We start from the raw sequence: 14362 nt of genomic DNA on the forward strand, positions 1-14362 counted from the left end.
AACTTTGCGACCTTTTGCCACATTTCAGTCTTCAAACATAAAGATATAAAACTGTATTTTTTTGTGAAGAATCAACAACAAGTGGGACACAATCATGAAGTGGAACGACATTTATTGGATATTTCAAACTTTTTTAACAAATCAAAAACTGAAAAATTGGGCGTGCAAAATTATTCAGCCCCCTTAAGTTAATACATTGTAGCGCCACCTTTTGCTGCGATTACAGCTGTAAGTCGCTTGGGGTATGTCTCTATCAGTTTTGCACATCAAGAGACTGAATTTTTTTCCCATTCCTCCTTGCAAAACAGCTCTAGCTCAGTGAGGTTGGATGGAGAGCATTTGTGAACAGCAGTTTTCAGTTCTTTCCACAGATTCTCGATTGGATTCAGGTCTGGACTTTGACTTGGCCATTCTAACACCTGGATATGTTTATTTTTGAACCATTCCATTGTAGATTTTGCTTTATGTTTTGGATCATTGTCTTGTTGGAAGACAAATCTCCGTCCCAGTCTCAGGTCTTTTGCAGACTCCATCAGGTTTTCTTCCAGAATGGTCCTGTATTTGGCTCCATACATCTTCCCATCAATTTTAACCATCTTCCCTGTCCCTGCTGAAGAAAAGCAGGCCCAAACCATGATGCTGCCACCACCATGTTTGACAGTGGGGATGGTGTCTTCAGGGTGATGGGCTGTGTTGCTTTTACGCCAAACATAACGTTTTGCATTGTTGCCAAAAAGTTCAATTTTGGTTTCATCTGACCAGAGCACCTTCTTCCACATGTTTGGTGTGTCTCCCAGGTGGCTTGTGGCAAACTTTAAACAACACTTTTTATGGATATCTTTAAGAAATGGCTTTCTTCTTGCCACTCTTCCATAAAGGCCAGATTTGTGCAATATACAACTGATTGTTGTCCTATGGACAGAGTCTCCCACCTCAGCTGTAGATCTCTGCAGTTCATCCAGAGTGATCATGGGCCTCTTGGCTGCATCTCTGATCAGTCTTCTCCTTGTATGAGCTGAAAGTTTAGAGGGACGGCCAGGTCTTGGTAGATTTGCAGTGGTCTGATACTCCTTCCATTTCAATATTATCGCTTGCACAGTGCTCCTTGGGATGTTTAAAGCTTGGGAAATCTTTTTGTATCCAAACTTCTTCACAACAGTATCTCGGACCTGCCTGGTGTGTTCCTTGTTCTTCATGATGCTCTCTGCGCTTTTAACGGACCTCTGAGACTATCACAGTGCAGGTGCATTTATACGGAGACTTGATTACACACAGGTGGATTGTATTTATCATCATTAGTCATTTAGGTTAACATTGGATCATTCAGAGATCCTCACTGAACTTCTGGAGAGAGTTTGCTGCACTGAAAGTAAAGGGGCTGAATAATTTTGCACGCCCAATTTTTCCGTTTTTGATTTGTTAAAAAAGTTTGAAATATCCAATAAATGTCGTTCCACTTCATGATTGTGTCCCACTTGTTGTTGATTCTTCACAAAAAAATACAGTTTTATATCGTTATATTTGAAGCCTGAAATGTGGCAAAAGGTCGCAAAGTTCAAGGGGGCCAAATATTTTCGCAAGGCACTGTATATTTCACTGGTCACCCTACAAAGCCAACACCTCATTTGGCCGCCTTTCCTTCCAATTCTCTGCTGCCAATGACTGGAACAAATTGCAAATATCACTGAAGCTGGAGACTCATATCTCCCTCACTAGCTTTAAGAACCCGCTGTCAGAACAGCTCACAGATTTCTGCACCTGTTCATAGCTCATCTGTAAATAGCCCATCCAACTACCTCATCCACTTACTGTTTTTTATTTTATTTATTTTGCTCCTTTGCACCACAGTATCTCTACTTGCACACTCATCTTCTGCACATCTATCACTCCAGAGTTTAATTGCTATATTGTAATTATTTCACCACTATGGCCTATTTATTGCCTTACCTCCCTCATCCTACCTCATTTGCACACACTGTATATAGACTTTTTTTATTGTATTATTGACTGTATGTTTGTTTATTCCATGTGTAACTCTTTGTTGTTGTTTGTGTCGCACTGCTTTGCTTTATCTTGGTCAGGTCTCAGTTGTTCTCTCAACTAGCCTACCTAGTTAAATAAAGGTGAAATAAAAAAAATAAAACTGTGTGCCGGGTCTCAGTCTGACTGTGTCCTCCTCCTCTCTGACCCCTTTTCTCTCTCTCTCTCTCTCTCTCTCTCTCTCTCTCTCTCTCGCTCTTTCCCTCTCTGCTGTTCACTCTCTGCTGTTCTCTTGCTCCTGTTTTCTCTCTCTTGTTCTGTCTCTCTGTCCTCTCCCAACAGACCCCACAGAGAGGATCAGTCTGCATGTCATTTCGAAAGGGCCCCTAATGGAAGGAGCCAACGTGACTCTGAAGTGCAAGGCCGACGGGAACCCACCTCCCACCAGCTTCAACTTCCACATTCTGGCAAGCTCTCAGTGATATGACTCCATTACCCTCTCACACAACCAGAAACCCCACCTGGCATACTGTATGCCCTTAGTTCCTACTCTGATCCCATTAATTACTTGCCTTCTACTGCTATTGTCCTCTTTAACCCAGTCGAACCCTACACCTTGTCAAAGTCTACACATCCTACCCCATCCACCCTGTCTTTAAAGCGCTACATTAACCTAGACTCAAGCCCATCTGAGCGTTTCAAAATGTATTCTTATGTTCCTAAAGGGAAAGGTGGTGAAGGTGGAGAACTCTGACTCCTACACTGTGACTGATGTCACACGTGAAAGCACAGGGGAATACAAGTGTTCTATCATTGACAATGCCAAGATGGAAGACTCCAAGAACATTACCATCAATTGTAAGTCACTCTTTATCTACAGATATCTTGATCAATGGTTTAAGTTATTGATTATGCGTTCTTCAATTAAGTTAGTTATTATCTTCAACTGAGATACTGCCAGCAATTTCTTTAACGATGCTAGGCCAGCAATGAATTCATGGGAAATACCAGCCATAATGATAGCCCACTTCCTCCTGCTATAGATTGCAATATTCATCATCTAATTCATAATTAATTTTATGTCCGGCTGTATAACCTCATTAGGGTTAGTTTTCTCAAAGGGGAACATTGTCAGAGTATATTTCCGTTTGCAACCTCATCCCTCAGCAGGAAAAGACATACGGTTTGTTATAGAGAATAGAAGCCGAGCATCTCCTCTCACGCTGTGAGGTGAAAATGCTTGGAGAGCTCAGGTCCTTTAATACGTTAAATAACCTGGATCAATGAGAAGGTGCTGGGGCTTCTGTAGGGAGCTGATATGGTTTTCAACAGGAGTGCTCTTGCCCCTTCTCCTCCAGACTGTTAAACTGCTTGTTTACAGTGTGTCCTCCTCCCTTTCTCCCTTTCAGACTTGGATATGAGTTTGAGCCCCTCAGGGAAGGTTATGAAGAGCTTTGGCGAAGGCTTGGCTCTGACCCTGCAGACCCATGCATCTGGAGAACTTAAGGTGTCTTGGACTAAGGTAAGACTAAACAGTACCAAAGTTATTATAAGGCCAAGATGTATGTTTTTGGTTGGAAATAGGTGATAAAACCTTCTCAAAGCGATAAGATGACTTTACGTGTTTTTAAAAAAAAATGTAGGTGAAGGTAGCCTAGTGGTTAAGAGTGTTGGGCTGATAACCTATGGTCTGATAACCTACAGGTTGATGGTTCAAATCCCTGACACAACTGTGTGAAAAATATGTTGATGCTCCCTTGAGCAAGGCACGTAACCCTTTTTGCTCTGTCTGGTAATTGTCAGTTTTGTTCATTCATTTCAGGACAATGGCAAGTTGGACAGTCGTCCCACATTTGACAAGTTGACCTACTCTGATTCTGGAAAGTATGAGGTTGTGGTCACCATGGGTCCTCTCATCAAGAAAGCCTCTTTTGAGCTGGTTGTTGAAGGTAAAGATTTTGTGACAGTTTCTCAGATATGGCTTTGCTGTTGTTACTGGGCACATTCAACACTGTTTCTCAAAAATCGATTTTTGTACTTGTTCCTAATGATAGAGATTTTTATTCAAAGATCCCGAATTCCCAGTGGATGGCAGTCTCACTTGAGGAAGAGGCTTTCTCCATATTTGTTTGTGTTGTCCATACCTTATCTGGTGTTGTGGCATGGCATGGTGTGATCATTTTCTTGTTTGTTCTGGTGTAGCTGAGGAGGATGTGCGTCTTCTTGCAGGTGTTCCAGTCATTCGGCGGGTGGCCAAGCGGCGCGGCGAGGACGGCCAGCATAAGGTACTTACCTGCGAGGCTGAGGGCTCCCCCAAACCCACTGTGGCCTGGAGCGTCAACGGTACCTCGGTATGAACAAACACAAACATCTTCACTCAGGCGCCAGGACAGTCCACTGACACACAGGAGGCGCCATTAGACTTCACACCCATTGAGACATTCATTATACAGACCACACATACTGTATTTATCCATCAGTTACTGTAAAACACACACCACCCTTATCTATCTTAGAATTGCAGCAAAGACTCACAAAATCATTAGTCTATCTGGAATTCTCGAATTCTCTCAAAGCAACACTTTGTGCCATGCACCCATTTTTGTGTGGCATGTCACCACATGAACGGAACGGAACACACAAATCCTCGCCATCTTTCCGGATGTGTTACTGCCAATATGAAAGCAGCTCCTGACCTTATAAAAAGAGTCCATTTAAGCTTCCTTTTATTGTAATCTGTCAGGAAGCCAGGGAACTCTAAATCTGGGAGGTTTACAGTCAATGAACCTTTGGATGTCTTTGTAGTGAATCAGTGCTTGTGGGTTTTTACTCTCCACACTCTATTTCAGACAAGCAGAAACTTCCCCCATAATATTTTCACTATGTTACTATTTGTGACTTCCTAAGTAACTTGTCTTCTTGAAACTTTTCTGACTGACACTTTCCATATGGATGGGCTCAGTGTTTTTGTATATAGGTTTCCTTCTCTCAGATGCACACCACGTTTATTATGCATTAGCCTGTCATGAAGACAAAGGCTTTTTGTTCTTGGCGTACCTGTGTGTGCACTGATAGCACAGCTACACAATGAGCCAGCGTGAGATGATGTGCACCTGTCTGTGTGTGTGTGTGTGTGTGTGTGTGTGTGTGTGTGTGTGTGTGTGTGTGTGTGTGTGTGTGTGTGTGTGCGGTGCGTGCGTGCGTGCGTGTGTGTGTGTATTTTTTATGTGGGTGTGGGTCCATGACCACGCACACACACATTGGGTCTGCATGACTAATCCAATCCAAGGCAGCACTGACCTCTTTCAATGACTATTCTAAGGCTGAGTCACTCACACACAGTAATTTAGTCACAGCCCACATTGCTGCGCATCTGGGGACAAACACACCAGTGCATTCAAAGTTTAGTCTTTCGTCTCTTATTGTGTGATAAAGAGTTCTTTAAAACAGTAAATAGGATAAGAGATCAAATGTAAGCTTAGTGCAGGCTCTTTTCATAGCAGACGCACACTGTTTGCCTGTGTGTCTGGGGGTTTCTCTAGTCACCTCCCTCTATGCCCTCTATGCCTCCTTATCAGGAGTAGGTTGAGCCTCACAAAAATACAACACCACCTCCTAGTGATAGTACATAAAATGCACATATTTTATTTTATTCTAGCAATGTTCATTATGCCATGGAATAATATAAGATTCCATATATCCCTCGCAATAGATTTACATGATATGCATCTTTGTGCTATTCCTGAAGAAGAAGCAGCTATGTTCTGCCATTGTTAAATCTCAGATACACAAGATACAAGATAAGCCATTGTACACTAACTAACTGCGTCTATTTGATTTTCAGGCTGATGAGAGTCCCTATGTCAATGGAAAGATCACACACAAGCTGACCATTGTGCCTACAGTCAACCTGACCGTTGTCTGCACTGTGTCCAATGAGCTTGGCCAGGACACCAGGACTATTAACGTGTCGACCTGTAAGTACAGTGTGGTGGTATGGCCTACAATTCCCTGCCCTATCCCCTTCCTTCCTCTCTAAAGGGTAACTCACTAATTCTTGCGTGGGTCTGGTCTATCACCCTCTTCCGACACTAACAAACTCACCCACTGTCTGTATGCATGATGATTAGTCAAATAATATGGAACTGTTTATGGAGGGAACCTTGGCCATGGGGGCCTAGTTCTTGTCTCTAGCCAACCTAAAACATGCTCGTATGCATACTGGGCATACTATGCATGCTCCTTGGCAATAATAATCTCCCTTTGGTTTCTGCAGTATCTGAATAGATAAATCAGTATAGACAGCCATATCTCACTCATCTTTGTGTGTTTTGAAAGGAATTTGTCCCTTTTTAATTAGACTCCGTCACTTTTGGTCTGTTTGTCGGGATGCTGGACTCTATCCTTTCCCCTCTCTGCGTCACGTTCTCAGTTTGCATGCGACCGGAAAATCTACACAACTCACAGCGTTACACTCAAGCTAGAGTCTAACATAGCCAATAAAGCACTGTCTGACCAATGACATTATACAGTATACTTAATTGATTTCTGGGTTGGACGTTAATATCCCTTTATATCTGATTTCAGTATTTGAGGAGGTGAGAATGGATAAACAAGGTAAGTTGTGATGGTCTTCTTTATCATTTCCTGTAGCAAGAGGGAGGAGAGGAGGGATTCTGTATAAAATATATAGGATTCCCAGAGAAAGTGGAATCTGCTATTGTGTATTATACCCTTCAGAGCGCAATATCAGATTAACAGCATCCAGAAATTTCCCACTGCTGAAAATCTGTTCAACAACAAGATGTGGTGCTGGGGATGTTGGAAATATTTGTTAAGATAAACATACAAATTCTGAGGATCAGAAGGAGTGGAGCCACCAGCATCCTGACAAAATCTCTATCCTTTCATTTGCCAAAATTGTACGTATTACCCGTTCACAAGGAACAGATCACATTTTCACACATGGCTTAGGGGTAAACTCGGTTTGCATACTGTTCGTATGTAGTCAGTGATACATTTATTTAAATCATAATACAGAAGGTTACAAATTGTATAACAACCATCTAATTTTGTGACATGTTTGTGTATACCTTATTCATTCATCCATATGTATTAATTCACATTTAGTTGGTTTTTTTTACCCCTTTTTCACCTCAATTTCATGGTATCCAATTGGTAGTTACAGTCTTGTCCCATCGCTGCAAAGTTCGAGAGCCGTGCGTACTCCGAAACCAAACCGCACTGCTTCTTGTCATAATGCCCACTTAACCTGGAAGTCAGCCGCACCAATGTGTCGGAGAAAAACACCATACACCTGGCGACCGTGTCAGCATGCACTGCACCTGGTCCGCCACAGGAGTCACTAGTGTGTGATGGGACAAGAACATCCCTGCCGGCCAAACCCTCCCCTAACCTGGACGACGCTGGAAAAATTGTGCGCCACCCCATGGGTCTCCCGGTTGCGGCTGGCTGCGACAGAGCCTGGACTCGATTCAGGATCTCTAGTGGCACAGTGAGCACTGTGCCTTAGGCCACTGCACCACTCTGTAGGCCATTTATTGACATTTATACACTGGTTTGAGCAGTAACTTTCTTTTAACTTAAAAAAAATATATGTTTTACCCTCTTTTCTCCCCAATTTTGTGGTATCCAATTGTTAGTAATTACTATCTTGTCTCATCGCTACAAGGTCAAAAGCCATGCTTTCTCCAAAACTGCTTCTTAACACAGCGCGCTTCCAACCCGGAGGCCAGCCGCACCAATGTGTCGGAGGAAACACTGTGCACCTGGCCACCTTGGTTAGTGCGCACTGCGCCCGGCCCACCACAGGAGTTGCTGGTGCATGATGAGAGAAGGATATCCCTACTGGTCAAACCCTCCCTAACCTGGACGACTCTAGGCCAATTGTGTGTCGCCCCACAGACCTCCCACGACAGAGCCTGGGCGCGAACCCAGAGTCTCTGGTGGCACACCTAGCACTGCGATGCAGTGCCCGAGACCACTGCACCACCTGGGAGGCCTGGGCAGTAACTTTTAACAGTTACTTGTAATCTGATTACAGAAAAAACAAACTATAATTGTAATCAGATTACAGATACTTTGGAAAACCTATATGGTCCTGTGTGGCTCAGGTGGTAGAGCATGGCACTTGTGTTTACAAGGGTTGTTGGTTCAATTCCCATGGGGGCCCAGTATGAACAAATATAAAAATCTATGTACTGACTGTTGTACATCACTCTGGATAACAGTGTTTGTCAAAAATGTAGATGATTACATTTAGAAAGGATATTTTTGAAAACACACATTATGACATCTTTCTATTTTCTTAATGACATTTCATTCAGACTTGAAAAAAGGCACGTTTAACTCCATTGGTCCTAGGACTCCCACAGTGAAAAAGCTGAAATTCACTGCTTTCATTAATCTGCTTGCACTGCCCTCATATTTATCCTCACATTGAAGTGTTTTACCATTTTCTTTTCAGGACAACCATGGCTACAGGTAGAACACAAAACAATGGCTTGTGAGCGTCATAGAGCAAAACGTGTTAGTGAGAGTTTCAGCCAGTGGAGGCTGCTGAGTGGGGGGACAGCTCATAATAAGGACCGGATCTGAGCTAATGGAACGGCATCAAGCACATGTAAACCATGTGCTTGATGTATTTGATACCATTACACCCATTCCGCTCCAGCCATTACCACAAGCCTGTCCTCCCCAATGAAGGTGCCACCATTCTCCTGTGGTCTGTATAGATGGGTCATAATAGTTTGTAGCTCAAACTGTTCTGACTTTACAGATGTTTTTGTGAGATGAACCACTTTTGGGATCCGCCCTTGTCTCACAAACACCACTCTAGCACAGCCCCTGTTAATTACACACACTAATGGATAGCATCAGCGGATGCAAAAGAAATAGAAGAATCTAATGCAGCAGTAGTCTGGAGCTCAAACACACAATGTTTAAAAGGAGTTAGAAGTCCAAAATGCACCAGTGTGACCATGGGACTTAAGTTTGTTCCACCTGAGCATTTTACTTGCCATTACTGTGAGATGTTGTTGTTGTTTATCAACCTTAGTTGAATGCATTGACTGTAAATCGCTGTGGACATCAGAAGTCTGCTGGCACAATCAAATCAAATTGTATTGCTCACATACACATGGTTAGCAGATGTTAATGCGAGTGTAGTGAAATGCTTGTGCTTCTACAGTTGTGGCCAAAACTTGAGAATGACACAAATATTAATTTTCACAAAGTCTGCTGCCTCAGTTTGTATGATGGCAATTTGCATATACTCCAGAATGGTATGAAGAGTGATAAGATGAATTGCAATTAATTGCAAAGTCCCTCTTTGCCATGCAAATGAACTGAATCCCCCAAAAAACATTTCCACTGCATTTCAGCCCTGCCACAAAAGGACCAGCTGACATCATGTCAGGGATTCTCTCGTTAACACAAGTGTGAGTGTTGACGAGGACAAGGCTGGAGATCACTCGGTCATGATGATTGAGTTTGAATAACAGACTGGAAGCTTCAAAAGGAGGATGGTGCTTGGAATCATTGTTCTTCCTCTGTCAACCTTTGTTACCTGCAAGGAAACACATGCCATCATCATTGCTTTGCACAAAAAGGGCTTCACAGGCAAGGATTTTGCTGCCTGTAAGATTGCACCTAAATCAACCATTTATCAGATTATCAAGAACTTCAAGGGGAGCGGTTAAATTGTTGTGAAGAAGGCTTCAGGGCCCCCAAGAAAGTCCAGCAAGCGCCAGGACCATCTCCTAAAGTTGATTCAGCTGCGTGATCGGGGCACCACCAGTACAGAGCTTGCTCAGGAATGACAGCAGGCAGGTGTGAGTGCATCTGCACGCACAGTGAGGCAAAGACTTTTGGAGGATGGCCTGGTGTCAAGAAGGGCAGCAAAGAAGCCACTTCTCTCCAGGAAAAACATCAGGGACAGACTGATATTCTGCAAAAGGTACAGGGATTGGACTGCTGAGGACTGGGGTAAAGTCAATTTCTCTGATGAATCCCCTATCCGATAGTTTGGGGCATCCGGAAAAAAGCTTGTCTGAACAAGACAAGGTGAGCGCTACCGTCAGTCCTGTGTCATGCCAACAGTAAAGCATCCTGAGACCATTCATGTGAGAGGTTGCTTCTCAGCCAAGGGAGTGGGCTCACTCACAATTTTGCATAAGAACACAGCCATGAATAAAGAATGGTACCAACACATCCTCCAAGAGCAACTTCTCCCAACCATCCAGGAACAGTTTGGTGACGAACAATGCCTTTTCCAGCATGATGGGGCACCTTGGCATAATGCAAAAGTGATAACTATGTGGCTCGGGGAACAAAACACTGATATTGTGGGTCCATGGCCAGGAAACTCCCCAGACCTTAATCCCATTGAGAACTTGTGGTCAATCCTCAAGAGGCGGGTGGACAAACAAAATCCACAAACTCCAGGCATTGATTATGCAAGAATCAGCTGCCATCAGTCAGGATGTGGCCCAGAAGTTAATTGACAGCATGCCAGTGCGAATTACAGAGGTCTTAAAAAAGAAGGATCAACACTGAAAATATTGCCTCTTTAAATCAACTTCCTGTAATTGTCAATAAAAGCCTTATGAAATGCTTGTAACATCTGACAAAAATATCTAAAGACACTGAATCAGCAAACATTGTGGAAATTAATATTTGTGTCATTCTCAAAACTTTTGGCCACGAATGTACATATAAATTATATGGATGAGCGATGGCCAAGTGGCATAGGCAAGGTGCAATAGATGGTATAAAATACATTATATACAGTACATATGATAAGAGTAATGTAAGATATGTAAATATTATTAAAGTGACATTGTTTAAAGTGACTAGTGATCTATTTATTAAATTGGCCAGTGATTGGGTCTCAGTATAAGGCAGCAGCCACTCTTGAGTTAGTGATTGCTGTTTAGCAGACCTTGAGATAGAAGCTGTTTTTCAGTCATTTGGTCCCAGCTTTGATGCACCTGTACAGACCTCGCCTTCTGGATGGTAGTGGTGTGAACAGGCAGTGACTCGGGTGGTTGTTGTCCTTGATCTTTTTGGCCTTCCTTTGACATTGGGTGCTGTAGGTGTCACGGAAGGCAGGTAGTTTGCCCCCGGTGATGCGTTGTGCAGACCGCACCACCCTCTGGAGAGCCTTGTGGTTGAAGGTGGTGCAGTTGCCGTACCAGGCTGTGACACAAGTTCGACAGGATGCTCTCGATTGTTTATCTGTAAAAGTTTGTCAGAGTTTTGGGTGACAAGCCAAGTTACTTCAGCCTCCTACTGTCTGTGTGGGTGGACCATTTCAGTTTGTCTATGATATGTACGCCAAGGATCTTAACTTCACACCTTCTCCGCTGCTGTCCCTTCCATGTAGATAGTGTGCTCCCTCTGCTGTTTCCTGAAGACCATGATCATCTCCTTTGTTTTGTTGACGTTGAATGAGAGGTTGTTTTCCTGACACCACACTCCAGAGTGCCCTCACCTCCTACCTGTAGACTGTCTTGTTGTTGTTGGTAATCAAGCCCACTACTGTTGTGTCGTCTGCAAACTTGATGATTGAGTTGGAGGCGTGCATGGCCTACACAGTCATTGGGTGAACAGGGAGTACAGGAGGGGGCTGAGCACACACCATTGTGGGACCCCAGTGTTGAGGGTCAGCGAAGTGGAGATGTTGTTTCCTACCTTCACCACCTGGGGTGGCCGGTCAGAAAGTCCAGGACCCAATTGCACAGGGCGGGGGTTGAGACCCAGGGCCTCCAGCTTAATGATGAGCTTGGAGGGTACTATGGTGTTGAAGCTGAGCTGTAGTCAATCAACAGCATTCTTACATAGGTATTGTGATAAGAGTGTCTGCTAAATGACCAAATATAAATATTTTGCAAGTATTCATTTTACATTTACATCTTCGTCATTTATCAGACACTCTTGTCACACCATTGTTCTAGCAGACTTCTGATACCAGTGTAGGATGAAAGGGTGACACAACATTGTGGACCGCTATTAGATAAAATGGTATAGAAAGTATTTTATTTATTTTTGGAAAACAATTACATGCCCAGGAAGTATATTGTTACCAAATACATTGGATGTAATAGTTCAGACCGGTGAAATACAAATTACTAAATACTTAAAAGAAATTGAAATAAAGGATTACATTCAGAAAGTAGCCTACCCAACCCTGTTTATGCATACATGTACGGAAATGTCTTTTTTGCAGTCTCTTCATTTGCAGAATGTTCTCTCCTAGTTTCTGATTTATCCTCTCTCTTTGTGCCTTTACAGACTCATCCGATGAGGGTGACACGACAAAGTTGGTGGTAGGAGTTATTGTTGGTCTGCTCCTGGCCACCGTTGTTGTGGGTCTAGCATACTGGCTGTACATGAAGAAATCCAAGTAAGTGCATCAATTCAAAATGCCATTCGTATATAGCATGTTATGGTGAAATATGTATTATTATTGGAGGGCTGTGATTAGTGTTAAACAAACTGATTTGTGTTAAAAGGCAAGGCAGCTGGAAGACTGGTGAGAAGGAGGATGGATCCACTGAGGAGAGCAAGAAACTGGAGGAGAAAATAGAAGAAAAGCTGGAGGAGAACAGCCAGAAAGTTGAGGTGTAAAGAAAATAAATGTTTAAAGAATGAGGGAAAAAAAGGTAAAGAACTTGTTTTGAAAAACACTTCTACTACTGTATATTAGAATATTTGCTTCTTTTGTTTTAGATTAAAATATGCCAGTAACATCATAAATTTTTATTTTTATGCAGTGTGGAAGCAGCAACTAGAAGATTTTGCACACTTCTGTTAAAATTTGAAAGGGGGCATTGAATTGGATGAAGATCATTTGGATTCGGACTTATACACAAAACTTTGTTTCCTCTCAATATTGAATGAAAAAAACTGGCTAAATGAACAGATATGTGTTGTACATAAGCCTAAATTGTCTACACTCTAGATAAAATGCATTAACTTTCCTACTATAATAGTTTTTGTTTCAAGTGTTGGTTAAGAGGGATTTGGTCAAATTGAGAAAAATTACAATTGGAGTGTTTGGCTTGGATTTAATTAACATTATTGCTGGTAGAATTACTACTGGACCAGTTGCCTTTTCTGTAAGGATGTGTACATTGGCCTATACCTCCCTGACTCTCAATGCATCCCGAAGAGCTGAAGGTCTTCACTGCAGTTACGTCTCAGTTCCATATCATCAACACAACCAAACACCCATCCACACAACCACAGTCAGTGCATTTTGTCTGTTTTTAATGGCACATACACTGCCATTTTTGTAGTCTCCATTGGGAAAATAAATTGTAGAAATGTTAATGAAAGGGCTAAGGGTATAGGCTACATAAACAGCTTTGGGTGTTGTAAGGTAATATGAGTTAAGCATTATACCAAGATGCATTGCCTTGGAAGTAGAGGATCTGTTGTACAAATTATTTCATGACATGTTTCATGGTTCCTGTTTATTTTTTAACATTTTTTTGACCATCAAAAGTATCAGGAGATTGAGTCATGCTGTTAGGCATCCATTACACTCTTACCATTTGTTTGTGTATCAGTGGGTCGTGTTTAATTTGAATGTAACCACTACATTACAGAATATGTCTTATCTCAGTTGTGTTCATAGTGTTTATTTCTGTGCATTCATGTCATTTTTTATGTGGAAAGAGACAAGTTGTCCAGCAGTTGGTCAGGGTTATGAGGAGCATTTAATGAACCTGTAAATATATCAGATCTGGATGTAATTGTGATTTGTTTAGGTTATTTTTCGCTATTTATATTGTTCAAGATTACACAAATAGCATCTCTGTTAGTTATATTCAATTATTCTCACAAATTCCACCACTTAGTTTTAAAGGTACTGAACAATTGATAGTACTTTCTTGCAGGTATTTGACAATGATAATTATAATGTAAGCCTTCTGTGGATTTCTATGAGATTTACCACATGATATCTCATACTGTCAGCTGGCTGTTTGTTTCCTACATTGTAGTTAATCTGAAACCATCAAATTGGAAATAAGACCAAAGAGGGTAAATGTTGCCATGCAAGTATTGTAAATACTGGCTTTTGTTTTTGTACTTTTGTTTAAAATAAAGTGTAGCCTACATTTTGAAGAAAGTTGTTAAAGAATGTTTTGTTGGCTCTGTCATTCTTCTCACAATACATCCTAAAAATGATCACCCTTCGGTCATCATTGAGAATAGGTACATATACACACCAAAATCCCAGAGAATCAATCTCTATTCATCCCTATCATCCATAAATCCATATTTTACAATTGGACCACTATTGAGCATTCCTCAACACTAATAGCATGACTCTGACAAATCAATACAGAATCAT

At 42.0% G+C, this 14362-nt stretch overlaps 1 protein-coding gene across 2 annotated transcripts in view; it reads left to right on the top strand.

The window, feature by feature from the left end:
* Nucleotides 1–14137, top strand: part of LOC135546498 (CD166 antigen homolog A-like) — a 60700-nt gene extending 46563 nt beyond the window's left edge. Inside the window, exons 7-16 of one of the 2 annotated variants that reach the window (XM_064974976.1) lie at nucleotides 2323–2447; nucleotides 2706–2838; nucleotides 3390–3502; nucleotides 3803–3929; nucleotides 4210–4331; nucleotides 5825–5957; nucleotides 6568–6597; nucleotides 12295–12406; nucleotides 12516–12665; nucleotides 12777–14137. In XM_064974976.1, the coding sequence (XP_064831048.1) occupies nucleotides 2323–2447; nucleotides 2706–2838; nucleotides 3390–3502; nucleotides 3803–3929; nucleotides 4210–4331; nucleotides 5825–5957; nucleotides 6568–6597; nucleotides 12295–12406; nucleotides 12516–12630 (1010 nt within the window). In that variant the 3' untranslated portion in view covers nucleotides 12631–12665; nucleotides 12777–14137. The remainder of the gene's footprint in view (nucleotides 1–2322; nucleotides 2448–2705; nucleotides 2839–3389; nucleotides 3503–3802; nucleotides 3930–4209; nucleotides 4332–5824; nucleotides 5958–6567; nucleotides 6598–12294; nucleotides 12407–12515; nucleotides 12666–12776) is intronic. The other variant, XM_064974977.1, reaches the window with a different exon arrangement.
* The last annotated feature ends 225 nt before the right edge of the window (nucleotides 14138–14362 follow it).

This window comes from Oncorhynchus masou, chromosome 9, assembly GCF_036934945.1.
Source record: "Oncorhynchus masou masou isolate Uvic2021 chromosome 9, UVic_Omas_1.1, whole genome shotgun sequence".
NCBI classification, from domain to species: domain Eukaryota; kingdom Metazoa; phylum Chordata; class Actinopteri; order Salmoniformes; family Salmonidae; genus Oncorhynchus; species Oncorhynchus masou.